Raw genomic sequence first — 27,856 nt, 5'->3', positions numbered from 1 at the left:
ATCTGACTTTTCAGGCAAACAGGAATAATTACTAGCCTGTGATCAAATGGAATAAATTCCCCAAATGAGGATTTTCTTTAGATGTCTGTCCTCTCTTCTTTTTTCACTCACCATTTACACCTCATCTACGTTAAATGGATAATTGACAGTGTCACAACTAATAAAAAGATTGTGGGATCACTGTAAACTCTGGTTTGATTTTAGGAACATAGTATTGAAAAGGAAGAGGACAGGAAATCTGAACCTACCTTTTCTTATATTAACAACAAAGAGAACAGAAGAGATTTTGCACTAGAATCTGAAAGACTTTAATGTTTTAATACAGGTGGAAGGTTAAGACAGCTATATACATTTTGTGGAACTCATACACAAGCCCTCTCTCAGCAATGACAGCTTTATCATACTGGTGCAACTCCCGGTGAATGCCCTGCATCCAACAAGTTCGGTACTAGCAATCACAATTTTTCTCATTCTACTAAAATAATAAATTAGAAATTACAAAGTTATGATTTGCTTAAGAATGTAATGAGATTTTTTCAAAAGTACAGTGTTAAGAGGGTCGTGTCTCACTCAATGTGAATTGAGTTTTGTGAAATTACTTTGATTCTTTGAAATCCTACCTCATCTGTTGCTGTACAGTCTTCTGCTCATACAGACATTTTAACATGTAATAAATTTGCTGTATCTTTCAATTGCCATTCAATGGCATATTAAGAGTTACTCTTCAGATCCATGACAATATTCACATACCCCAGAAATTATTAAAATGAATATATAACCTGGGGGAAAAAACCCCACAAAACTGATAAATGTATTGCAATTGTAAAGATAAAGAACTTGGCTAGTGTGACATAGAGTGCAGTTTTAGGTATCGACGGTGTCAGAACATTCCAGAGGAAAGGATTAATCACCAGCACACTGCTAACCTGTCTCATTTTCCAGTTTCTGTATCTCATTTTGTCCAGCTTCTGTGAGGTAAGATAAGAGTCTTTTATAGGCTTCTCTGTTGAAAAAACAAGGGAATGTATCATGTTACTTAATCTCACACGTCCTAGGAGTAAAAGCACATAATTCCCAAACACATTGTTTACATATTGGGATATTAAAACAAAATAAATCCCCTTCCCTCCCATTTATTCAATTTCTTTATTTGTGGTGAATTTTTAGCATGTCTCAGTTACAAGAAGACTGCATCGTTTATGGCTACAAGTGTAGAGAAGAAGATGCTTAGAAGTCTACTTGCTTAGTAAACTGCTGTGAAATAGATTAGTGTTTTGTTTTTTTTTTAATTTTAAAACATGGAGTTTCCAAGGCTTAGATGAGATTGGTGTTCAGACTTCATCATGCTTGCTGTCTGATTTCTGCATGAGAACTCTCTCTGTGACTCACTACAGCACAGGGGTGTGAGCCACTGGCACTAGGGTGCAGACTGGCACTGACACAGATTTAGACCATGATCCTCAACAAAGGGCAATGACCATTTTAAAATAAACCTGGAATTCAGAAGGGGACTGTCACTCAAGTGGGTTTTCCAGAAGAGTACACATGCACTGGCAGGACTTTTCACCTGAAGTTCATTCTAATACTCTCCAACCTAGACAATATAATTACTGTTAAAGTACTGCCTCTGACATTTAGGTCTATTCTAATTATGGCTCTTTTTAATGAAATAATAACTTGAGCCAACAAAACTGCAGTTTTCATAGTAGTTCCTTGCAATAACAACTCTGGACATCACTATAAGCATCTAATGCAGCTTCTGAACTTTGTTTCTTTACACATATATATATATGTTTGTAGTTTAATGTCTACCATAATTGCACAGAATATGTTAATCTCTTGTTATTTAGTGGCCAGGGCTGAAGAGAGAAAATTAGCGTTCTTAGAATAAAATGTTCACAGATCACCTTAGACTGCTTGGTAATGAAGCACATTCTAAATACACATTATTAACACAAAACATCAACAACAGATTAGATAATATGTACGTTAAAGTGACGAGGCTAAAAGAAAATGAGCTTTTCAGTAATCTCCAAGCATATATTTCAGGAAGCTCAAACAACCTGCATTTTTTTTTCGTATTTTGTAGGTGAAAAAGGGATGAATTTTACCTTGCTAACAACATAAAAAAAAAGAAAATTGGCTATGAAATACATTATCAGAAGATCAAAAGCAAACGGTATGAAAATCCTGCGTATAATGCTACTTCAGTCTGACCTTGGGTGAATTCCCTTAAATAAAAGCAAATGTGTTTGTTGGTAGAAGATAATAAAAAGTGAATCATATAATTACAAATGAATTAAATATATTTTTCATTAAACAGAAAATTAATAACCTTTGACTACCCTTTACTGTCTCATGAGTTACATTCGTGCACAACTCTGTCTTTTGGGTTTTTTATAGGCCAGGCCCTGCTGCTGTGCACCTCAAAGCTTCTCCAGCCTGCGGGGTGACTGGGCTCCCACCCTTTCACTAGTCCCAGGATGTGCATTAACACAAACATTTCCTTGCCCAGACCACACCAGGGTCAAGGGCCCTTCCAGGGAGCAGAACTAATGGCAGGAGCCCTTTTGGCTCAGGTGTCACACTGGCCAGAGCTTCCTGGAATTTTGTAACAGCATCTATATAGGTGGTGAAAGTTCACTGCTCCATCTGCACCCAGAGATGCCACCATCCATGCAGAGCTGCTCACCTCATGTGCCATTTCCTCCTAACACCAGATAGATTCACAAGTCAAATATTTCTGTCCTAAGTTCTGGAGGGGCCAAGAGGGGAAGTGTGAGTTTGCTCTGCCTGTTAGGGAGAGGAGGCCAGCCTTCTCTGGACACACACAACTCTTGTATGTCTGTGTTACGAGAGAACTCCTGAAATTAAGCCATGGGTATTTATTTTCCAAGCATCTCAGGTCATTCCTGATTATACTGTAATTTTACACGTGACCCATAAACCCCTCTAAAACAGGGGCTGACAGGAAAATTCTTTGGGGCAGGAATTCTTCTCTATTCTATTCTGTAACATAAAGTGTAGTGCGCAGAGGCAACCCGGCTTTACATAAATTCTACTGGGGTCTGTAGCCCTCCTGTCAAAACATCTCTGAAAATATTTAGCAAATAGAGATGGCTTAAAACCATGAAAGGCTGAGTGAAGGGAGATTTCTGCCTGAACATACTTTAAAAATAATCACTGATTTTTGAGTATCTATGCTGGTGTCTAACGTTGCTTTCTTTCACAAGAATAAACTTCTACTACTCATTGTCAAAAAACAATATTAAATAAAAATCAAACCTCAGTGCAGCATTCCTTCCAAGACCTTGTTTTTGCTCAGAATCCTTCAGAGACTGTGTGATTGTGGGAATCAGGCTGGTAACTAATGTCTGATCCAAGACTGCCACTGTTTCTAGTATGCTGAAAACCCGGTGATCATACACGGCAGTATAGTCCTGGATAAACTGCCTGAGGGGAACACAGAGGCATTTAATGCAAGGTCAAAACTAGATGCAGAGAACATGCCAAGAACAACTGAAGAGTCTAATCAGAACAAGCAATCTGGCTGCATGGCAATTTTCATATTGTTAAACAGAAAAATATTCTACATGGAATACTTTCTCCAAACAAAGCCATGCCATTGAAGGCTAAGGCTAAAAACCCCACATGTTTATTTTCAAGCAAACTGTCAGATTCTGCTGCTGTTTCACCAGGGCTGACTTGTTCAAGAGCACTTTGCATTGTGTCTGTCTGAATGCAAAACTAGTATTTCTTACAAAGCTCCACTGGATCTTAAGCAGTGCAGACCACAGGATAGAAGTGTGCCCATTTGACTGCCTGCAGGTTTGAAGTCTTTAAAGATCACAGATTACATTCAAATTGGAAGACACACCCTAGGGATGAAACATCCCTTCTTATTTCAGTGAGTCTTTCCGGAGCATTCATCTAGATGTGACCCAATACAGCACCAGTGCTTAGGTCTGCAAAGTGTTTTCAGGTCTCAGGTCGTGCAGCTCTTCTACAGTATCCATGTGAGAAACAAGATTCATTTTGCATGGAATAAGTATAATTTACATTATAATAATCTATTATTTATTTGTTACAAAATCAAATAAATAAATAATAATATTAAAAGCTAAGCTTGTTTTATGAGGACTTGATCTCCATTATATGCACTTCAAATTAGGCACACACATCTTGCACAGCACCTAACCTGACCATCACCATTCATGAGGAGTTTTTCCCCATTGCAGCAGCAACACACTTCTCTATTACAAACCCTTCAAAACATTATCTAATCTGTGAGAAAACAGGTACGATTCTCTCTTCTACTTTTTTGCTTCTGCTTTCTGGCCAAGCTATGTTTCAAACCAGTGCCAAAAGTATCATTATTTAAATACCATAAACAAGTGACAATGTATCATGTTAAGGATAATTAGTTATTTAAAAAAAGACATGTTTGCTGTCAGTTGGCTTGCAGTAGCTTCACTGTCAATTGGCATATTTCCTGGTTACCTAAATACAGAAGTCAGATGGGTGGCATGTTCTCCTCCTGACCTTGCTTGGCAGCCTTCTACCATGTACTGTACAATGTCTGTAGATATTTTTTTAACTGTAAAAGAAAAATCACAAGATTCACACAGAGCTCTTGAACTGACCATCTGGAGAATGTCTTTTGTGAAGACTGCAATTTTTAAATGAGGGAAAAAAAAAAAGGTTTTATCTTACTTTGATGCAAGGGAAATGACTGAGAGCAGTTAGTTAGTCTGGCTGTAAAGAATCAATCACAGATTTATGCAAAAGTCTTATTTTCAACACAATTATCCTTTAAACACACATATTTTTAAGTAGACCATGGTCTCTTTAAGTCAAAGTAAAGAGACACACACTTAGTGGAAACAGAGATTTCATTTAAATTTAAGTTCTATTTGTATCTTTAACCATTCCTATTTGAATTAAAGAGCAGTCATGGCATTGTACCTTGCCCAAAGCTATATAGATCTACTTCTTACTGTCAGTGATGGGTATTGTTCTGAATTCCACCCTACCTCTTTTTTTTAAGGGGAAAAAAATGCCCCACAAAACCTCACTATTTTCTTCCCCTTAATTGCTTCCAAACAAATATTCAAGGTGCAGGATACACTTCTTCCTTTATAAAGGTGGAATTGGGCTGCGAGGACTTTTCTACAAGGGTGTGGTAGAGCCCTGTCTGGGCAGGCAGTGAGCTGATGGCCACAGAAGCACAGGACATTCAGCTCTTTCTACTCCACAGCACATTGCAAAGCAGGTACTTTCAGCTTCAAGCAGATACAGCTATCACTGCAAAAGGGGAAAGAAAGGTGTGTGATGATTCACCTAATTTCTTAAGCATATTTTGTCCTTGAAACTTTTATAGACCAGAATCAGAAAGCATTTTATTAGACAAAATTCCCAAGAGAAGTCAGAGGTGAATCTTCATTTTGCTTCATCCCTCTACTGGCAGCAAGAAATGGAAATTTTGAGTCTGTGCACACATGAACATTCATTATACAACTGTGGGGTGAACAGAGTGCTCAATTTTTTAAGAAGCTAAAAATAAAGAAGTTCTCACTACCAAACAAAACATGCTAAAAGAAGAAAGAAGACTCAAAGATGCCTTCAGAGAGCAACATGCTACTTTTAATCCATTTGTAATACCTCTATGGGGAGAACATATGCCAGTCTTATTTGGTCTCAAAATTTAGGTGCAAGAAAACTTGCACAGTTACCAAGTCTGTGAGAAATTGGATGAGAAGGACAGGGAGAAAGGAAATGCGTGTCAGTTTCCTGAGAAGTCAATCATTAGTTTATCAGAGAGTGAAACAAGGCATTCTGCCTCTTGGAGACAGAGGTCACAGACCAGTTAATGAAAAAAGCAAGTTTGTTCAGTTTATCTGGCCAAAGTACCTAATTCACCTCATCTAAAAGTCTTAAATATTGGAAGGAAAGATGCTCAGCAGTAGAAAAATCGTACAGGTGTGCAGAGGTGTAGTTAAAGCAAACAAGCAGCTCACCTTGTGGCTCATTGACCAACACCATGCATTTCAACACAGCTGGGAGAACTAAGTCAATGTCACATAGTTCAAAGCTCTGGGTTCTCTGAAGTACTTCAAGAACGAAAGCAAGAACTGAGGCCAAGCGAGGAGGTGGAGCGTTGCCTTTGAACTGCATGTAGTTTTCACTGGGAGGACAAAGCAAACCAGAGTCTATTATTTGCTGGGTTTTTGTTGTTTTGTTTTTTTTTTTTTTTCCCATTCAATGCAAGCACCATACACCTTAAAATAACTCAGCAGGAGGCCTATTACATACGTTTCTATCTTTAGGCCCAACTAACGGCTTCTATTTGTCCTAGTCTTAGAAAAGACTCACAATTTATCACAGGACAGTGATGCCTTCCAACTCTTCTGTTGAGGGAAGTGAGAAATAGCAGCTATCATACAGTTAAAAAGCCAAGTGTGACTATAAAAGTTAAAATATAAAGGTAGCTTCATAAAATAACTGAAAAAAATGAAGGAATCAAGAATCTAAGATTCTAAACCAACATCCAGACTACAACTGTTTTTCAATTACTTTATTTAGCTTTATGTGCTTTTGTCAATTCACAGTCCAACTTGTGGTAACAGCTGCTGTTACCCTGGTACTGTTATTTTATTTTTGTCAACAGCCAATGTCTGCTTTTGCTCTGTCAGAATTAACATAATCATGTCCACTATAAAATTTGTCACAAAGATAAAAGGTGACCTGTCAATCTGCAACAAGAGCAGATTTTGACACGCACACTGACTGTTCTAATTTTGATTTGTTATTTTTCTGTAAAAGCATAGGAAAATCTGAACTACTGTTAGTCTGACATTACAAATTACTGAAATCTGAAGACAGTAGTTTAAATTGAAGCATTCAGGACATAAAAGTGCAGCTAAAAAGAACACAGCATTTATTCATCAGTTAGCAAGAGCACTCTCAAAACCTCCAAAATAACTTTTTAGATATTTAATATTAGGTACCATTAGTTCCCCAAACAAGGCATGCATGTTTACTGAGCAATACCTCAATTAAAAACCACCATCCTTGTTAAAAACTTACTAAGGCATGCTGCTACAATTTTCAAATGAAACGGGACTTTCAGAGGTCTGTGTATTTATTTCATTACACAGCTTCAGAGCACTAGTACAACTTGGCAAATGAGAGCTGTAACACTTCTATATCCCTTCCATTGTGTGGGTTTCCTCACTTTAATATTAGCAACTCTGAAATCTTCTATCCCATTAATTTACAATGAAAATTTCACACAGAATTTTTTTTTTGAGGGGGTGCTCTTCCACTAAAATGGTTCTCTGACCTGGATAATACACCTCTGACCATGTGGTTCAATGTCCTCTGTGCAGAAGCAAGATGCTCACTAGCCTTCATATGTCAGAACAGCTAGCAAACTCCGTATGTATTTATGTATAGACCTACTACCTGCCTCCTGACCACCCAACAGTTTGTAAATCAGACCGCTACTCAGTTCTGAGCTATTCTTCCCAGATCACTAAGGAATGTTTCACGTCTTACAAGTCACCAAATACCACATTTCAGAACTTTCTTTCCACTATCAATCTTAAATTCACACTAGCATTCACACATATTAATACAAATAACTTTATTAATATGATGAAGTTTCAGTAGTCACAAGTTAAAAATGTGTCAGAACTAAGATTGCAAAATCTTAATTCACTCTCTTAATATGTGATAACAGAGGCTTGACTTACAGTATTGCCTATCATATTTACCCAAGATCAACACTGAAATTCTTTTATCAATATGTATACACACACTTTAATAAATAAAAATACTATGAACTTGGATGTAAGCAATCACCTTCTATTTGAGGGGGTTTAACTCCTCTCCCAACATAAACACAAAGAACAGATTGTTCCCTATTCTGCAGTACATAAAACAAAGCTTTGGCTTTTCAGCAGCAGGGACCCAACATTTACAGCTGCTGTTGGCATTGTGCAAGTAATGATAGCACAGTTAACAAGTACTGTCTTCTTCTTCCCAGACCCCAAAAATTCCATTTCCCCTGGTTAGCTGTCACACCTATGAATACTTATGGAACAACAAGGCCTCCCATGTGCAGGTAAACTGTGGCAACTAAAAGCACTACAACTCTGAGAACCTGAATACAGCCTGAGACACAAACATATGACAATGTATATTGGAGTGCAATTTTTCCAGAAAAATACTTGCTTTTCATGAGGCCCCATGCGATATTTTTTCTTATAGTCTAGGACCTCATCCTCAGTGACTCTCTCACTAGTCTTCAGATCTTCCCAGTTTTACTCTCCTGCTATATACACATTGTCCTTCTCTTGCTCCCTGCCCAGCAACTTGCAGGCTCTTCCCACAGTCAAAACTATCAATTAACTGAGAAGAAAACAGTAGCATTCCTTTTCTCCTTAGCTATTTGTGAAATCTGAATAAGTGTTATTTTATTTATTTATTTAGTTTTTTTTACTTCACTGGTCCTTACTTTATGACATGCAGAGTGGTCTTCCGGAGACGGAGCATCTGGGGGGCTGTAATGAAACTGCATAAAGCTGTCAGCATAGGATGCTGTCCGGCTCCAAGTGCAGTTGGAGAAGAAGGGAGGAACCGTCCAAAATACTGTTGAATAATGCTCCCAAGTAGTTGATTTAAATAGGCACCCTGCGTTTGGGATTGACAACATATAAAGGACAGGCCCTGTAGAAGAAAATTTTTAAAAGTGAGAAATTGAATACATTTTTAACAATGCCTTTGAATAAATCTTTAACAAGAGCTGCTTATTTCTTTTTCAAATCTGTGTAGCAAAGTATATTAGTCAGGTAGTGGGGGAAAGAGAAAGAGAAAAGAGGAGAAATAATACCTCATCTGTTTGTAAAGCACCATGTGATAATTTTGTACAAATGATACAGCAGAAAAATGAGCACTTAGAATTGTGGTCTGACAAGAAAAATTTTGCTCGGAGCGTGAACAAATTAGGGTAAATTAGGCACCATTTATAAAGGATTTAGAGATTTTTAGATAAGGCTAAAACTGCTGTGATTTATCCAATATAAGCTATATTGATGCTAAAGAAAAATCTATAATGAAAGTTTAAACTCGCCTAGAAAGCACCTATTAAGGGCAAATGTCAGGAGGATGGAGCCAGGCTCTTCTCAGTGATGCCCAATGGTAGGACAGGGGGCAATGGGTGTAAGCTGGAACACAGGAGGTTCTTTATGGTGAGGGTGACAGAGCACTGGAACAGGCTGCCCAGGGAGGTTGTGGAGTCTCCTTCTCTAAAGACATTCAAGACTCGCCTGGATACCTTCCTGTGGGATCTCATTTAGGTTCCTGGTCCAGCAGGGGGATTGGACTAGATGATCTTTTGAGGTCCCTTCCAATCCCTGACATTCTGTGATCTGAACACTACCCATATACAATACATACATGGTATGTCTCTGAAGTACTCTTCTTACTGGTACAAGTTTCTGTGAGAGAAAATTAAGAGTTTCCTTCCTCTTCCTTTGATTATTGAAAAGAAGAAGAACAAATCACTAAGGAAAAAAAAAAAATCCAGTGATCTCCTATCACAAGGGTCACAGTCAGCAGCACAAACAGAAGCCTCTTGAGAATTCACAGTTTTCACAATAGTTTGTCCAACAAGCATAATGGCACAAAAGAAGTTCAAGCACAGACTTCCCTAGACAGCATCTTCAACAGTACTTCAAACTTCCACTAGCATCGCAATCCAGACTCTGGTTTTGGTACGAGGAGTATCTGCCTGAACATTGCTGGTTGCTGAGGTAAGCTAACCCCCCTAATATATGAACCACTAGTTCCAAGACTTACAAGGTATAACATGCAGAAATATCTGAAAGCTGCTTTTGTTCCCCAGCTACTGACAAAGAATATTTCTGTTTATTTTTGCATAGGGGTCCCTCCCCCAAAAGATTTTTCAACTATACCTGTCTGTGTGAACATGACAGAACAATTTTAGAAAAAACCAAGCAGACTGAGACATAGCTGAGGATCTTCTCGGCACTTTCTTGAAATGGGGAGTTCCCATTTTTGGTTCACAGTAAACAAACACAGAAATGAGGTGCTTCAGGACCTGCCTGAAGACTTGCTGTAGGCAGCCCTCCTGAACAGAGAGGTTTAGTTAGGGTTGAACTTCACACGCCTCTAGAGCTCCTTGGTAATTTTGGTAAGTCCCAAAAATAAAAGCCACATTTCCTGAACTTGGGCTTTGATAAACAGTTCAGATTCTCTTCCCCTTCTGCTTACATACAGTAAAATTTTGTAGGAAAAAGCGGCTGCTTCTATATCAGAATTCTTAAAAACACTGCTTGGCAAGTAGCACACTCAGAGAGACTGTTAGAGATGACGTTACTAGTTTGCAAGCTCGAGTGTTTGCTGTTTTCATTAAGATGTCACAGCAGGCTTAAAGAAGAGTTGCCTCTGGTTTCTATAGTACAGATCTTACAAAAAGACAGAAAATATTCCATAATCCCATAATTGGAGCTGGTACTCTTAAGACTCTAGACTGTTTTAAAACTACAAAAAAAACCCCAACCAAAACCAAAAAACAATCAAACAAACAAAACCCAAAAATCTTTCAAAAACTGGATCTATCTGATAAAAGGAACACAAAGAACATCATAACCTTACAGAGGATACCTGCAGGAATACATGAAGAACATAACACTTGTGAAGAACTAGCAACGATAGTTACTAAAATGAGTCAGTTCTTCAAATTGAGGATCGACAAATGCTAAATAGTATCAAGAAAAAAAGAAAGAAATCAGTTCTTATTAAATAATGAGTTACTGTTCTTAAGAAATGATCCTAAAGATACTTAATAGGTGGAATAAAAATCAAAAAATATTAGAATTCAAATATCTGAATTCAATATCTGAACGCTGACTAATTTTTGGACCTCTTCTAATAGTTTCATTTGAAGACGGATCAACAAGCACAGCCTGATCCTTCATAAAAGTGTTTTCATTTTTTGAGTTGAAGGAAACTGATTCTAATTTTTTGGAGTGTGGGATGGCGAGACATGTCATCTGAAAAAGGAAAGGATTAAATAAAAAAACCAGCACCTTGTCAAGAGCATTACCGAGAGATACTCTTCTCGACTAGAGAGAGAAAAAAGAATGTACATTAACTATTGATTTTTTTTCTTTAGTTATCTGATGAGGATAGTGAGGGCTCTTAAAACCCACTAAGGAGAGCTGTCAACTTAAGTATTTAAAAACATGGAAAATGCCTTTTTTCTGTAACCTAATGTTTTCTTTAGAAAAGATTCTAGGTTCCTTTGGTGGGTCAGGCAGAGATGATGTCTCTCACAAAACCCACGTAGTAATACCAAAATTCTCTCTTCAATAAGGAGGTTCCTCATCATTTTTCTTAATGCAAGTTACCAGATTAGCACCAAAGGCTTCCAAGATACATGTTCTTTTTTTCCAGCAAGAGAGCAATGAGACAAATCACCTTCCATTTTGCTGAGAACCAGAAAAGCACCCCCAAACAAAAGAACCTTCTCTTCTACAGAGCAGAAAAATCCATTATAAAGTCCTCACACACGAAGGACACACTTACAGCATCAAAGCTCTTCAGACTTTTGACCCTTACACTTTTACTGCTCCCTAAAAGTTTCCAGAGAGGAACTTGGATTTCTCTTTTGGACACAAAGGCCCATTGACTTTAGCTCAACATTGTGTGTTTTATTTTGGACTCTTCCTTTTTCTTATAAAGTGCAGAGAACAACAGACCCACGTAATGTCTGACAAAGCCATATCCCAAGTGGCACAAGGGATAAATTACCAACACTGCACAGTAGCTGCAAGTCTGAGTGCAACAGCAAAACATCCTAGGCAGTGCTGGCCAAGGATGTGATTGCAAGGAAATCACATAGAACTTTCTTCTTTTAAATCCTACCAGTAATTAACAGGGCTGAAGGAAACTACTGTCCATATGAGAGAGAAAAGAAGCAGGTGCTACTGGACTGCAATTCTGGACCAGAGATCTGAAATTAATCACATCAGAACCCTAGGACAATCCCTACAAAGCAGATGGACTTTAAAGGGTTGACAGTCACTGTCTTTAACTATGTTCTTTAGCCATCTTCTGAGGTTAAAAAAACAAAACAAAACAAAGACACTTTAAGGGGAGCAGAGAGGCATGAACAACATCTGCTCCTCATATTAGCAGAAAGGCAACCAATTCCTGTGTGTGTTCACTGCAGGAACCTTTTGTGGACAGAGCTGCCTCTTTCTTCTGATTTATCCATATCTCTGTAAATCACCTGTGGAGAGCGAAGAACCGATTAGTATGGATTACTGGAGCTATTCACTGCAGAAACGCCAAGCCACCTAATGATGACTTATAATATCAGTCCTGCTGTTGGAATATATCTTCTGTTCACCAATTAGTGTTGTACAATTCCTATTAAACACACACTATAATTCACAAAACATATTAATAAGCTTGCTCAAATATGGGACCACAGATGTGGCTCACCAGAGGGCTTTTAAGGTCTGATCTCTGACATGTGCTGAGCCTGCACCGGCCCATTAAAATCACTGGAAAATGTATGTGCCAAGCACTACTTAGAATTAAGCTCTTTCACTACTCTCCTGTATTTAGATAGAAATCAACCATCTTCTGTGTTTGGACAGGATTAAGGCTGGTAAACCAAGCAGGTTATCTTACCTTTCCCATCATTATGTATACTATGCTTCTTCTATGCATTTACACTGTATCCTGCAAGATATATTTAAACTAGTATTTCTTCTCTAAAATAAGTTCTGTACACTGCTTCAGTTCTTTCTTGTATTACTAGCAAATGCATTCCAAAATTCCTGCAAACCATTCTCCAAGAAATCCATCCAAGAGCAATCTCAAATGCTCTCAAATTGCCCACGCTAAGCTTCAGCAATCCACTGTCTCACAAATCAACTCAACTTCTTTGTACAATGGCAAAATATCTAATGTTAGATTTTACATGCGTCACTATCTCACAATTAGGAACAGTCCCATAAAATTATAAAACAGCTGTTCATTCATATTCTTCATGCTTTATTTTCTGAAGTCCATCATTCAAGCAACTCTGAGGACAATTTTGATGTTATATTCCAACAAAATCTCTTAGGTCATCAAAAATTATCAAAACAGATGATTTACAGTGAAAGAAAAAATATTCAGACAACAACCTTCTGGGTAAGAAAAAAATACTAGTTTAAAAGTGGCTAGAGCTAAGCTATTTTAACACGGCAGAATCAGTGACTAAGTTTGAAGGAAACTTCTAAGTAAGTTCAACATATAGTGGAGAACAGATCAGTTGCCTAATAATTGCCAAAAGGCACTTGTTATGTTTGTGTTTACACAATAAACACAAACATAAAAAGTAAATACATTCAGTCTAAATTGAGGAGAGATAAATGCAACATATATTCTTAATTAACACCTTTGACAATTAGTTGTACTTGTGTAAAATTAAACAAAGCCTGTAATTTTGATCTATTAAAAATAAACCTGCAGGTTTGGGGGCATGGTGAGGGAGGGTGGAATACAGTCATCAGTTTCAATGAGTTGTGAACTCTACTTTGAGGAGAGAAAAAGGAGCTTCGTACATTGTCCTAAAAGATGAAAAATTGGCCTCTGCCATTTTAGGGTGATGAACAAAGGTGATGCCCTCTCTTAGTACAGCACAGTGACAACAACATTGTTCTTGTTTTTAAGCTGCTGCCCAAGTTGTGTGGCCAGTTGCATTACCATTACACAGTATGTGACTGTTTGGGGAACCTTTTTCTACAGAATTTAGAAGTTCTATAGGATTTCACAAGATTGCTGCATCAACTGATGTGGGAAATTAATCAGCTGCTACTAAGATTGATTTCAAATCCTTTTCAAAACCCAGGTAAAAGGATGAAATAAACCACATTAAGAATAGTTACTAAAAGCTCTGGAAAGAGGGAAGTTCTGCAAATCACTGCTGGCAAACTAGTAAGTTTTCTGAGATCTAAGAAGGTTTTTGGACAAAGGAGGAGAAGTCCACACTGAAGGAGCTGAAGAGGAGAATTCAGAACAAAAGAAAAAAAAAAAAAAAGAAGGGAAGACCTACACAGAGCCCAGAACTTTTCAGGAGACTGGGAAAAAGAAAAGGAAAAGACTGCAGAGTAGAAATGCTACTCAAGGGTTTTTATGCTTTGACTATGAATAAAGAATTTGCATGTATAAGAAGATACTTTGCATGGTCTCCAAATTCCCCTTTCTTTATTTTCATGTAACTGCCAAAGGATTAAGTTGTAAATTAGAGTATTAACAGGAACAGATCTATGGAACAATGTTTGTCTAACAGGGTGAATTAAGTCTCCTGCACTAAAATAACACTGCTCCACCTCCAGGAATGGTCACCAGACACAGGGAAGCCACTCAAGGAGAGTCTGATCACACATTTCACCAGTCACTGAAGTCTGAGTTAGTCAAGGTGAGGTTACTTCCAAAGGATGCTGTTTCTGTCTTTCCTCCCACCATGTCTACTTGCTTTCCCTCCCAATTATACTGTTTGATCACTTTTCTGGTATTTCCATTTGGGGGTTTGGGGTTGGTTTGTTTGTTTTGTGGGGCTATTTACTAGTTGAATCAGCTCACAAATTGGAGTCATCCCATGCTCACAGAATGATTAAAGCAAATTAAATGGGAATGCACATGGGGGTGAAAGGGAATGAATTTAGCTTTAAGCCAACTTGGCTTAAACCAACTGTGAAATGATAACCTGAGAAGTCAGAGAGTGCCTAGAATCCATTCGATCTCAAAGCAGTTCAGAAGCAGTCCTTAGGGATTTTTTTTTTTTTAACTGATATTGAAATATTTTCATTTTGAGTTGATCCTTAATCAGAATTTTTCCACTTTTCAAAACAAAGGGGAAGTATTTTGGAATGAATAAAGCAGTTTGAAGCACTGTTGGAACTTTGTAAATAAAAAAAATGTAGAAGTTCCATATTCGAATTGGAAAAATAAGTCTTGTCACCCCAGAAATGACAGTCAAATTAAAGAATTACTGCTTTTCTAGAAGCAGCATTTGTCTAAAATAAACCATTTGGTCCACAAGATCATCTAGCTTAGCCAGAAAGCACATAGACTACACAGCAGACTGCTGAAGAGTACCACTGTGAGGTCAGGAAGTCAGAGATTGACAAAGAAAACAGGAAACAAGGGTCCACAACACTTGGATTTCAAAACCAACTTGAGTGGCTTCATCTTAAAGCTACATCCGTATGTGCAGACTATAGAGAAACAGCATGCTCTGACTAAAATACCAAATTAACAAGCAGACAGTCACACTCTGGTATTATCAGTGTCCAGGTGGCCCTACACGTATATAGATTCTGGAAATACCTATAGAGTAGCAAAGCAAGTCATATTCTGCACATCGTTATATAAACATATTCACTTCCACATGACACGCCATTGTTCACAATGCAGCTTTTGAAAGGAATAAATCTAAGGGATGTTTACAGTGTCACTACTGCATTGTTTCACAATACAATCCTCTAAAGTAATCAGTTAAGACTGCAATCAAAATGAAGGCTAAGAAAGGGAAGGGAAAATAGTAAGCAAAAAAGATCCAAGCATTTACAAGGAAAAAAAATATCAGCTTATTTATTTAAAAAATATATTATTTTCTCTTCCTCACCTGCAGGAATTGCTGTCTCTTTCTACAGCATCAACAAGCCTTACAGAGTTTCAAGAGTAATAGATAAGCTGAGTGAAGAATAGGAGGAATAAGAGGCAAGAAGGCTTTAGTCATGTAAGCGTAAGCAGCAGGAACTCGAACCAGCAAAACATTCTCAAACTACTAAGATAAAACAGAGGATTGCCTTTTGTTCCTGAGAGCAACGAAAAAAGAAGAGCTCATCTTTAATTATCTACAGTTAGCCAACTCAAGGATGATTTAAAACATTTGCTTGCTCTGTCATCTCAACAAGTGCCTTGCTAGATATCATGATTATTTGATCCACTGTTTCAGAAATCTTTCACATCAGAGACCAGCGTAAACAGCAGGTTGGCTAAGAGCTTCTCTCTATACAGTGATTAGACTAGCAGCTCTGGAGCGTACCACAGCAGAGCTGAATGCAATGAGAGGAAAGCCAATGGGGTGGCATTTTTTCTTCCACTTCTACAAGAAGAAAAAACTCCTCTTGCTGCTTTTTTAAATTCAGTCAACTCTTGTTTTGATTAGGGAAAAATAAAACATCCTCTGTAATATGAAATCCTTTCCTGAGATATGCTTATCTGCTGATAATAGAGTTCAGATATTTACCTGAAGATAAAAAGGTAGGCTTTCCTGAATAGCAGACAGCAAAGCCACAGGCAGCTCTTTGTCCTGCTGGAGCACAGAGTGCGGCAGCAGTAAGCAATCCACGATGCGGAACAAGAGTTGCTGCGCTTTGGAAGTAGCCAGTATTGGTGCCCAGAACTTTACCAGACATCCTGTTGAAAAAAGAATTAAGAAATCCCAAAGCCATTTAGAGTCAAGAAAAAAAAAAAATTAAGAAAGCCTAAAGAGGCAATTATGTTAAATTAGACAATCCAAGAGTAGCAACAGCAACTGAAATGTCTCACTCCCATGTATTCATTCCATGGTATCCCTTTAGAAAAAGCCCAGTCAAGACGACACAGAGTCCATTTACAGTTCAGCAAAGTGAAAGTACTAAATTGATTCAATACATTACAATTACAAGTTTTTAGGCAAGTGAAGCGGCTTTAGGAAAAGTACAGTAACACTAAAAAAAGGGCAGTCTCACATCCCTGCAGAAAAATTAACTAAACTTGATACATAACACTATTGCAGTCAGCACACATGCACTTAAACATTTATCTTACTGTTCATCACAGTTTACAGAGAGACATTGCCTTTGCCTTCCCTTCACATTTATCTAACATCACTGTGGCCACATTAGCAACTACTCACATAGCAATTCAATGTTAGGAAAACATTAAATATCTTTGAACTTGTACTTAATGCATCTAATTCAGAAGATTAAAAAGAATGAGGGGCAGTTAACTCAATAAACTAGCATGGTCTCTCCAGATCTTCATGGGCTTTCAGTTCACAAAATGAGAGCCTCAGAGAACATCTTTCTTGTTTTCAACACATTAATGTATCACTTGTGCAGCTCTGAGCCAGTTTTAAAATCTTCCTTTTGAGTTGAAAAAAAAAAAGTAAAAAGGTGTTGATGTGTAAATACCCTAATTTTAGAAACATCTATATTGCAGGTGAGGTGTAATTTTTCTTGAGAAAATAACCCTATACTCATGAGTGTTAATACCCAAAGTACAGATTAAAGAAAACAAGATTCCTATGTAGTAGTTCCCACAGACATTCTTAACTTTGTTTAAGTAGAAGCAAGAAAAAGTTTGCTGGGTTGAAAATACAGGAATATCCCAAGAAAATATGACTTTGAAAATAATGAAAGATCAAAAGTAGGCTGTTACAAGATATTATTAATCTATAAAAGTCATTCATTACCATCTCTAAAAACAACGCAAAACAACATTAATCTTGTGGAGTGAAAGAAAACACAATGATCAATCACACAGAAAGAGAATGATCACTTAACAATACTTCTAATAACGTTGTCTAAGCTTCCTGCTTTGAAATAAACATACTCATTCCAGTTAAAAGTACTCCTTCTGTTATCACTGCTATGATGTATGGAACAGTAGAAGACACAATCTGACCACAGACAGGAGGTGTTTAGATTTGTTAAATTTCTTGTTTTGTCCTTATAAACTAACAAGCCCACAGAATGTGAAGAAGTGAATGAAATACACTTTTTAAAAAATAATTTAAACCTTTTTTATGTTTTCTTAACTAAAAAGAAAGGACAATTTCTTGCACACAACAGCATGATTGAAGATTAATCTTTTCCTGCTGCAAAGAACAGAAAGGAAAACACCAATCTAAAATTACTTTACAAGGCACCAAGTTAAAACCATTTAATTTGCCATAGGTCTTGTATACCAAAATATGCAGATTGTGCAATAGAAAAGTATTTTACAAAACTCAAACTCCATTACATTTGATGCACCTTCTGCATCTATGTCATGCTTTTCACTGTACTCCTTATAACCAGGATGTACACTGCATGCACATGCAAATCATTACCCCTGTCTTTAAGATACATAAGGTTTATCCTATTTTTAAACATAAGTGGCTCAGACTGGCACATTCATTCATAATAAACAGCACTCTTATTTTTCCATCCTATCAGTGGTTCCACACTTTAATGAACAAATATTAGAACTAGAACTTCAATGAAGTATAGATTGTATGTCAGAGAAGCAGTTCTAAAATGAAGCAAATTACATTCCTAAGCCCACCTGCCCACTATCATAACTCAAGTAAATACGACGTAGCCTGTCATAACACTGCTTCACTGCCTTGTCATTGTTTCTGGTTTTCTTTAGGTAAAACAGGTGGTTTTCAGTAGTAAAAGACACGCAAACATCTTCCTTTTGAATATACTGATTAGACATGAGGACAAAAACCAAAGAAAATCCATGGAAAAAAATTAAGTACCTAACTGTAACATCTTGGTGACTTTGCTTTTTTTAAACCATTAAGATGAACAGTTTAGAAGTCATATTAAAACTATCTCATAAAAGAAAAAAGGTTGCAAAAGAATTACCTATGATCCAATATGTAAGCTGCAGACCTTCTGAAGGTCCTTTTACCTTCAGATAAGGTTTTACGTACTTTAATACATCACCTAAATACTCCAGAGACTTTGCTACCATGGCAGATTTCTCAGGGAGTGTCTGAAGGCCACTGTAAGTTCTACCAACAGCCTGAGAAAACAAAAACATTGAAATAAATATAAATAAACTTACTAAGTCTGTCATGAGGTTTGTGTGAGTAATTTCTTTTTGTACACACAAAATTTGATATATAGTTCCTTTTCACCAAAATTATCCTATGAAGGGAACACAGAGATGTACAGTACCTTAATGAACTGGACAAGAGCATTTTTAGGGTCTTGCTTGAAAACTGACTCTTCAACATGAGCCTTTGAAAGAATGTTTTCTACTTCTGAGAGTTTAAAAATCAGTCTTGTCATTTCAGTCAGCTGCTCCATATAGGCTTTCCCTGATTGTGACAAGAAAGCACAGCAGTAAATATAATATATACAGTTACGCTATTCAATTTACTTGAGTTCCAAAATGATAAAATGAAGCATGATTTTAAAATGTCTAAAATACAAGGATTCTGCAACCGACTGCATCTCCCTAGACAAATAACATGTGTCCAAAGTAGTTATTTTTCCAACACAGTTATAAAAGAATGAAGAGTATTGAGTATGGATAAACAAGCCTTTAATTTTACTGGTGGTTTTCTTCAAAATCTACAACATGTATATGAAAAGTAGTCACTAGAAGATGTGTTCTAAAGATAATTAGAACTGCAGTGTTTTATAGAAGCAGCAATGAAGTACTGCTCTAAGAAAGCAAAATATCCAACATAGAAAAGGGAAGAATTACTTGCAACTGGATTTTTTTTCCTTTTTTTCTTTTAGGGCATTCACAGCATGATTTCTGATTATTTACTTCAGATTTTCAGTTTTTTCAGAGCAGTTTCTCCATGGGGGAAAAATAGCTTGTCTCCTTGGGAGCAAGTTTTTGTTCTTTGCTTCCAAGGAAACAACCTCTTTTATCTTTGTTTGTGATAAATTTGTCATATGCAGAGCAGGCAAACTATCAATAAATAGCACAAGCAGCGTAAAGAAACACATTTTGTAATTAGGTAAAAGTAAAGGAACACAAACAAAAATATATTTTGTAATTAGCTGAAAATGTTTGCCAGTTTTGCAATATAGAATCATTACTGCAAACATTAGGGAAATGTGAACACTTACCAACTGTTCGCTCAGCATCTGTCTTGGCCAGCGTACCAGTCGGTTGATCTACGAACATTTGCAAAACGCATCGAAACCAAGAACGTACTGTCAAAGCTTCATAGGATGTATACCCCATACTAGAGAAAGCTTCACACAACGCACTGCATAGGTAGAAGAGGAAGAAAAAGGTAATAAGATCTAATACAAGTATGCAAAAAGGTGGCAGTCTCTCATTTGGTTGTAGACATATACAAACGGTGCACAGAAACAATTAAAGTAACAACTGGCATTTCTTCTGTGCGCTCTACAGACTTTGCTCACAATATCCTGAGGCCTAAATACAGAAAACACGATAAATTTGGTAATGCCACACATTGTAATATAAAAGCATATATACACATAAACATGTTTTCTGTACATAAAACAAAACAGAGGTAGGAAAATTCCATGGGAAATGCCTTGCTGTAACAATGGATAATTTGACAGTATTACCTAAACTGACTATGTACAATGCTGGGAACAGTTTATCCAAATCAACCTGGAACTTCATATTGACAGTTGCTTAAGCTACCCCAGACTTCCATATCAAGTTGGCTCAGGTGCCCCACGCTACTCTCAAGTCTGCTTAGTCCTAAGTAGACTACGTAAAAGATGGAGAAAATAAGGTCTGCTTTAGTAAATAAAGACATGTCATGTGAGAAATAGATCAAAAGGGAAACATAAAAAGGCAGCTTGGAGACAAGAAAGGAAACTGCTCTACCTGATGTACACTTACAGACCTCTGCATTTATGTAAGTATACACACATGAGTGTATACATTCCCACACAAAGCAAACTTGCTGTATATACTTTCAATGGAACACTCACTACTGCTCCACAGCCAGGTAACGGCACCATCAACACCCTATGCACAATCCCTGTACTCTATGTTCAGCGTTCCCGAAGTTTTACCTGCCTTACCCCTGTGAGTAGCTGTAGTAGTCACTTTTTCCCCAAGCACACTGGCCCCACATCATTAATTCTGCAGAAACTCCTTGCTAGCAGACAGCACGTCTGTTCTGCAGTTCCTATCGGATGAGCGCCACGTACGCTTCAGGGTCAGTGAAATTTCTTGAAAATAGTTACATCTTTTTATTTGAGAGATTTCCTCCCTGGTCAGTCCTGGGTGCTTCAACTTTAATGAAAAATGCTTGTACTCTTTTCTTGATATATGTACATATAAATCTCCTTATTTTCTACTGAATTTTTGCTCATGCTTGCAACAGAAAGTCAACACAGGTCCAGATGGAAACCAAACTGGATTCTGCTTCTCATCAACCAACATTAAGCATTTTTTTTCTGTTTCATTTAGTTAAAACCAATGACACCTGTGTATTTTGTCTGAACATCCCTGTTGAAGTACTATTGACAAAATAAGTAAGGAGACCAAATGCAAGAAAATAAAATATTAAAAAAAATGAAAATTAAATTTCAGTACCAAAAGAGAAAAAAAACACAAACAAACAGGATGCCTACGGATTTAGTGATCTTTGAAGTAATGCATAAACAATTGCAGCCTTATGTAATCTTGATGTACACAGCTACTCGGTCCCAAAGGCTCACAAAACCACTTTCTTCTGTAGTCTCACTCTTGTTTCTCTTGCTTGCTGATAGGAAAGCCACTTAGGCATCTTCCTAAAACTAGAGAGGAACATGCTCCTAATCCATAAAAAAGGAAAAAAAGAGTAACTACCTGCTAGAAACATGCCAAGTGGTCCTTTTAAACCAGTGAGGTTATACACATGCTCAAGGCTAGTTTAAACACGTTATAATACTAACACACACTAAACAACACAGATCTGGAGAGAAACTTTTAGGCACTAATGCAAAAGAAATGTCAAAGCTTGCGTGCATGTTCCCAAGGGCACAGCTTGTCCATCAGAACCTTTATTATCAATACTGAAATAGCTGATATGCAGAACAAGCTTCAATCTTAAAAAGACCAGGCAGAGCTTGCAGGGTATGTGACAGCACCAGCAACAAAATAATGGTTTTACTTTTTAACTGAGAACGTTTGATGTGAAAATTATCAGCGTGCACTAACCATGAAGCCTTAAGATCCCAGCACTTAGATACTTGGATAACTTTTCTTCTACAACTGCCTAAGGTAAATAAATAAATGAATCGTGCTACAAAAATCTGCCATCTTACTAGCATTTAATAAAATTACAGTGTTTAGAGTACGATACTGCTGTGTAATTCTATCAGAAAAGTCTTATCTTAGGTACTCTTTGTCCTTTCACAAGCAAATCTGAGCACCTTACAGCCCTGTTGATGAGGTAGAGACAAACTTTTCCTAGTCTCAGATACTTTAGCTTTTACCTTGTTGGCCTTGAGGCAATGGATAGGGGAAACAGACAATTCTCCTCGAGGTTGGGCAATCACAACCCAAACAGCCTAGAGACAAAAATATTTGCCTCTGTGTGAGTGATTTCTGTCTCATGCTTCCAGCACCAGGGAGATTCAGAAAAGCAGAGAGTGAGAGAGAGTGAGAACGTAGGAGAAAGAACCAGAAAGAGTGAGGACATACACAGATGTAAGCAAAGGACAGATATCCGTCATCACTCAACTATGGAGTCATGCTTTCTCCTGCTAGTTCTCTCAATATGGATCCATGAACATGACATTTTCAGTTAGTCCATGGCACAACCTGTAAGAGGAAGGCAAGATCCTCTCATTCCTTTCTGAGGTGGTCTTTGGAAATGAAGGTTTACATTCGTTGAGAGTGCAAGACCCACTTAACTTAAGAGTTTGCCAAATTCTTGCATGAGTGCTCTAAACTCTCAACTAATGTACACCAGGTAACTACCATCAACTCTAACTGCATTTTTAGGTAACATAATGGCAGCAGGGCTGTACAGGGAACTCAGTACCAGCCACGTGTGCGTGCTCTGCACTTGCTAATGCAATCATGCTCCCAAACATTTGGGAACAGGAATGCTTTGGTCGTGGTTCCACATACAGTAAAGGTCACCTTAGCCAGCATAGCAATGTATCTGTGGACACATATATAAAAAATATGTCCAGTGATTAATATTGTTAATGAATATTTAAGCAACTGCTTTCAGTCACTTCTGTAAGTGTTTACTTGGGGGAACCAGTAATTAGCCTTAAGTACCTAAACTATACCAAACTTCAAGTTTAGGCATCAAAATGTTTTTCTTGATCTCACCGGAAGAGTAACAAAACTCAAATTATAAATAGATATTTATGTGCTTAACTACTATTTCATTCACATTTCACATGGACCAGTTAGAACAAGTCCAGAGAAGGGCCACCAGGATGATCCAAGGGCTGGAGCACCTCTCCTATGAGGACAGGCTGAAAGAGTTGGGGCTGTTCAGCCTGGAAAAGAGAAGGCTCCGGGGAGATCTTATAGCGGCCTTCCAGTACCTGAAGGGGCTACAGGAAGGCTGGGGAGGGACTTTTCATAAGGGCAGTTAATGACAAAACAAGGGGAAATGGGTTTAAGCAGAAAGAGGGCAGGTTTAGATTAGATATTAGGAAGAAGTTCTTCACTGTGCGGGTGGTCAGACACTGGAACAGGTTGCCCAAGGAAGGTGTGGATGCCCCCTCCCTGGAAGTGTTTAAGGCCAGGCTGGATGAGGCTTTGAGCAACCTGGTCTAGTGGAAGGTGTCCCTGCTGATGGCAGGGGGGTTGGAACTAGATGATCTTTAAGGTCCCTTCCAATCCTAACCATTCTATGATTCTGTGATTAACCACATGCTAGGTATCTGCAACCTTGCATGAAACTCACCCTATAAAGATCATGCAAGAGAAATACAGCAAATTAGAGGCCTGAGTTCCAAACTGACACATGAGGAACTAAATTCAACCTCTTTTAACATCTCCCTGCAAAAAGGCCGTAGCCTCATCTTTGCCAGTCACATTGAAATAGTCTTTACCATATCCTGGTTTACAGTTATGCTCTTTAGTACAATATGTACCCTAAAAACGTACATTTTTTCATTTTCAAATACAGTCCAACATAGAAACACTACATCTTTCCTTCTCATCTCTCACCCCACTTGCTTCCAAAGTCTCACTGATTCAGAAGCAGGGTGAGGGGAGGTGAGGAACCCAAACCACAACAACCACCATGACCCATCTGTCTTAGGTTTATAGAAGCCTACTTAAAGCAAATAAAATTTCTCAGGTATAATTTTGACTGGACGGAGTCCTGGGCAACCTGCCCCAGCTGACCCTGCTTGAGTAGAAGAACTGGACAAGTTAGATTACTTGATATCAAGAGTATCTTCCAACATAGACAGTTCCGCGATTCTGTGAAAATTCAACATTGGCATGTAAAACATAGGAATGTGATAAATTTTCTAAACCTATTATTTAATTTAAAGCATCCATTTAGCAGGTCTCAGAAACCTGAGCTACATGAACATTAATATGCACTCAGAAAGTGTTCAAGCTTGTCAAAAAGAAAGTTTTAATGCATACATTTTAAGATCATTTTCCTTATACTTTCAATACTGCCCAACCCATCCTCCTCAGCTTCTTGAAGTTCTTAATTTTGAAGAAGTCAAGATGTTTAAACATTTAATATTTACTATATAGCACCTTCAGATTTCTGTGATAATGTTTACCTTGACTTTTTATAAGAAGATTTCAATTTTTGTGTTAAGTATAACTGGTAGGGAAAAAATAAGACCAGTACTTTTAACTAGATGTTTTAAAATTTAGCAGGTTACATTATTCAACTTCAAGTGCAGTTAGGGCAGGAGACTTCTCCTTTGCCAAACTGTAACAACTTTGCCCAAGTGTAGCAACAATAGACAAGGGGTAGACAACTTCAACTGTGCAAATTAAAAATAGGTCATGGGTTCAGGCATTTCACTTTGATGCAGTGCTGCTCTTCACAGAAGTACTTCTCTGAAGATATTGTCTAGGGCCCCATTTTCCAAAATCTGTTAGTAAAACACTGTTTCCATTGGGCAAAAATAAGTGGTTTGATATATAAAAAGACAAATAACTTTTTCAAAATAATTCTCTATCTTCCTGACAAATTTTTAGTATCCTAAGGTATTTACACATAAAAACAAACAATCCAACCCAAATAACACCCACTATCCCTGTAAAAATGTTACCCCTGTGAAATGTCCCGGATGATTTCAAGAAACCCAGAACTTTAACAGATGCAAAGAACCTGGAAACCTGTTTCTTCATGAAACATTACTGTTTGAAGCCACATTTTCCACAAGTCTAATGAAGGAATGAGAAGGTACTGGAAGAACAAGCAGGCACAATTTTTCACCTGTTTTGAATTAGGTGACTTAGGTATCTTGACACCAGCTGAGGCCACACCATATCATCCCATCCAAACAGCTGCATCATGGATAGAACAGGCTGTGGCTGGAGATCTGATAGGGCTTTGCTGGGCATATCCAAAGCTAAGAGAGTAAAACCTGATTTTAAAGAGACAAAAACATGGCACCATGTTAATGGTTTCTCAGTACACCCCTGTTCCACTAAAAAGCATTGAAAGTTAATCATGATTAATAATGTGCAGTCTGGGAGTACCAGAAATCCCAATTAAAACTGGGCAACTATTCTAACAGATACCGTTTGTACACATGTTAAAATGCAGTCTCTGTCCCAAGGAGCCTGTAAGCCAACATGACATATTGAATGCAAAGGAAGGAAAATTAATCCAAACATAGGCAATTTAAAATATATTCACAAAACCAGAGATTATAAACCCCGAAGATATAGCTTTATGACCTATGCAACAAAAACTACGTCTTAAAACTCGCTTTTTTGTCTTCTTGGCCTCCTTCTCTTGCCTCCATCCACCACTTCTTTCCTTGTACACATAAGTATTAGTGTACTTTACAAGGTTGAGTTTTATTTATTTGCTTAGGTTGTTTTTACACACTTCTCGTAGTGAAGAACTGTACCTGGAAATAATTCACTAGTAAAAGCTGGTACCTTTCTATTTTTAGAACAGACTTTCATGTATCAGAAGTTACTGTGTAAATAAAGCACTATGGACAAGCTTATTCTTGAAAAAAGGACCTTCATCTAACAGTTGCAGATCTTGAAACTGGGACAGCACTTCGCGCAGAGTTTTTGTTAATGAAGTATAACCTTTTGCTGTTTCCGTTAGGTCTGCTGTGGAATTTATATCTAACACTACCAGCATTAAAAATACAGCACATTCTTTATGCTGCAAATGACAACTGCATTTAAACTTAGGAAGAAAATGTAATGTGAAATGTTGAGCAGATATTAGGTTGCAGGAAATGAGAGGCATCAAACGAGTCAAGAAAACTGATTTTGGAGGGCAATGAAATAAAAGGGCTCACTAGTTCCCAAATTCTCCAAGTCAAGATAAATATAAATGTAATATTAATTTATTAAAATAATTATTTATAAAACTGCCTGCATTGAGAGGTTGACTTTGACAGAAAAGGCTAGTTTTCAGAAACAACAATGAAGTTATTTTAATTAACGGTGAAGGGACAGACTACCTTAAGCTATGTGTCCTGATGTGCATTGGAATAAAAAATGAGGTCGTACAGAGTCCCCACTTTGCCTTAGGTGAGGAAACAAGTTGTGCCAGCCTTCTTCCAGATTATCACATTATTTCTGCAGCATCAGCCATAACATGGGGCAGGACAGGAATGGGAAACAGGAATGATAATGTGAGTCCCAGGCTGTTTGCTTGGCAGGGGGAGCAGGAGAGCTGCTCTCTCCTCTGGGCTGCAACCTCTAAGGCAAGAAGCTCGTACAGTGTGAGAAGGGTTTGCCTTCCTCTGCAGTACTGCCTAACACATCTCTATAAAGCAGGTCACAACTGCACTCCTCTGCTTCTAAGCAGAGTTTATAATAGGTTGTTCTTCTTGTTATTTCACCGTGTTAATATAAAATAAAAAGATAGGACACTGTAGGAAATGAATGAGAGTTTTGACATTAACAACCTCTTCCTTTGATTTGCATTGCTGTTTCCCACACATGCTTCAGCAGTGGGAGACCACTACCATTGCACACTGCCTCCTTCATTAGCGTTACCCACTAACTACTGCGGAGCGGCTTCAAATGAGGAGGCTTTTAACTTCTCTATTACTAACTCAGTACTTCTGAGCTTGTAACTTCATCTAATTCACACCATAATGGGAAAAAAAAAATTTATATTTCAATTCTCTAAATTTTAGTTAAATGGGTAGAAGATTTCACAGTAAGTACAGAATACAATGCTAGCTACTGATGTTAGAGATCAAACTCCCTCTATTCACTGCCATGCTGACTCATTGCACGTGGGGTTCACATACATATGGAACGTTGTGCTTCAAAATAAAACCCTTCAGTGTAAAGCAAGATAAATAATTAAAATTAAATAGTTTTATGACCATGACCACAAAGGTTCAGCAAAAAAAACCAAAAACAAACCCATACTAATGTAATAAATCTTTAAAAAATTGAAAAATTGTCTTCAAATGTAAAATATTATTTAAAAAAAATTCTGAATCGTAACTATAATGAATAGTTCAACACAAAATTATAATCAGCTTCCACAGAAACATGTAAGTTCTAGATATAACGAAAGAAGTTATTCTCATTTATATTGTATAACATTTGCAATATTGATTATAACCTGTGACCAGTAGAGAAAAAAGAAGTCAGGGTTGTATACCTTCAAATCCCTTTGGAATTCTCCATTTGTTTGTGCTCTATCAAGTAACTCAATGCTACAATATTTCTTCTCATCAAAATATTTAGCACAGAATCTACTTCTTGCATTTAAGCATATTTAAGTTACTACACGGAAGCGGAAATATCCCAAAACGCAAAATCCTTGAAAGTTTGTGACCCAGAAAACAGCACCAGATGTGGCAGTCGCAGGGAGGGCTCAATGCTAACCTGCAGCTGTATCAGCAAGCAGCGGGGA

General features: G+C 37.6%; 1 protein-coding gene across 1 annotated transcript in view; it reads right to left on the bottom strand.

Moving 5' to 3' along the window:
• Positions 1-903: 903 nt before the first annotated feature.
• MMS22L (MMS22 like, DNA repair protein) overlaps positions 904-27,856 on the bottom strand; it is a 98,146-nt gene continuing 71,193 nt past the window's right edge. The window contains 11 exon segments of the mRNA XM_010169277.2: positions 904-1,003; positions 3,286-3,453; positions 4,501-4,597; positions 6,018-6,184; positions 8,519-8,730; positions 16,340-16,509; positions 18,711-18,870; positions 19,026-19,168; positions 19,935-20,077; positions 25,223-25,373; positions 27,829-27,856. The exon segment at positions 27,829-27,856 is cut by the window's right edge and continues 38 nt beyond it. Coding sequence (XP_010167579.2) covers positions 904-1,003; positions 3,286-3,453; positions 4,501-4,597; positions 6,018-6,184; positions 8,519-8,730; positions 16,340-16,509; positions 18,711-18,870; positions 19,026-19,168; positions 19,935-20,077; positions 25,223-25,373; positions 27,829-27,856 — 1,539 coding nt within the window.

This window comes from Antrostomus carolinensis, unplaced genomic scaffold, assembly GCF_000700745.2.
Source record: "Antrostomus carolinensis isolate BGI_N321 unplaced genomic scaffold, ASM70074v2 scaffold406, whole genome shotgun sequence".
Lineage (NCBI taxonomy): Eukaryota > Metazoa > Chordata > Aves > Caprimulgiformes > Caprimulgidae > Antrostomus > Antrostomus carolinensis.
Note: the sequence above shows the minus strand (reverse complement) of the source record. Positions and strands in the feature narration are given on the sequence as shown.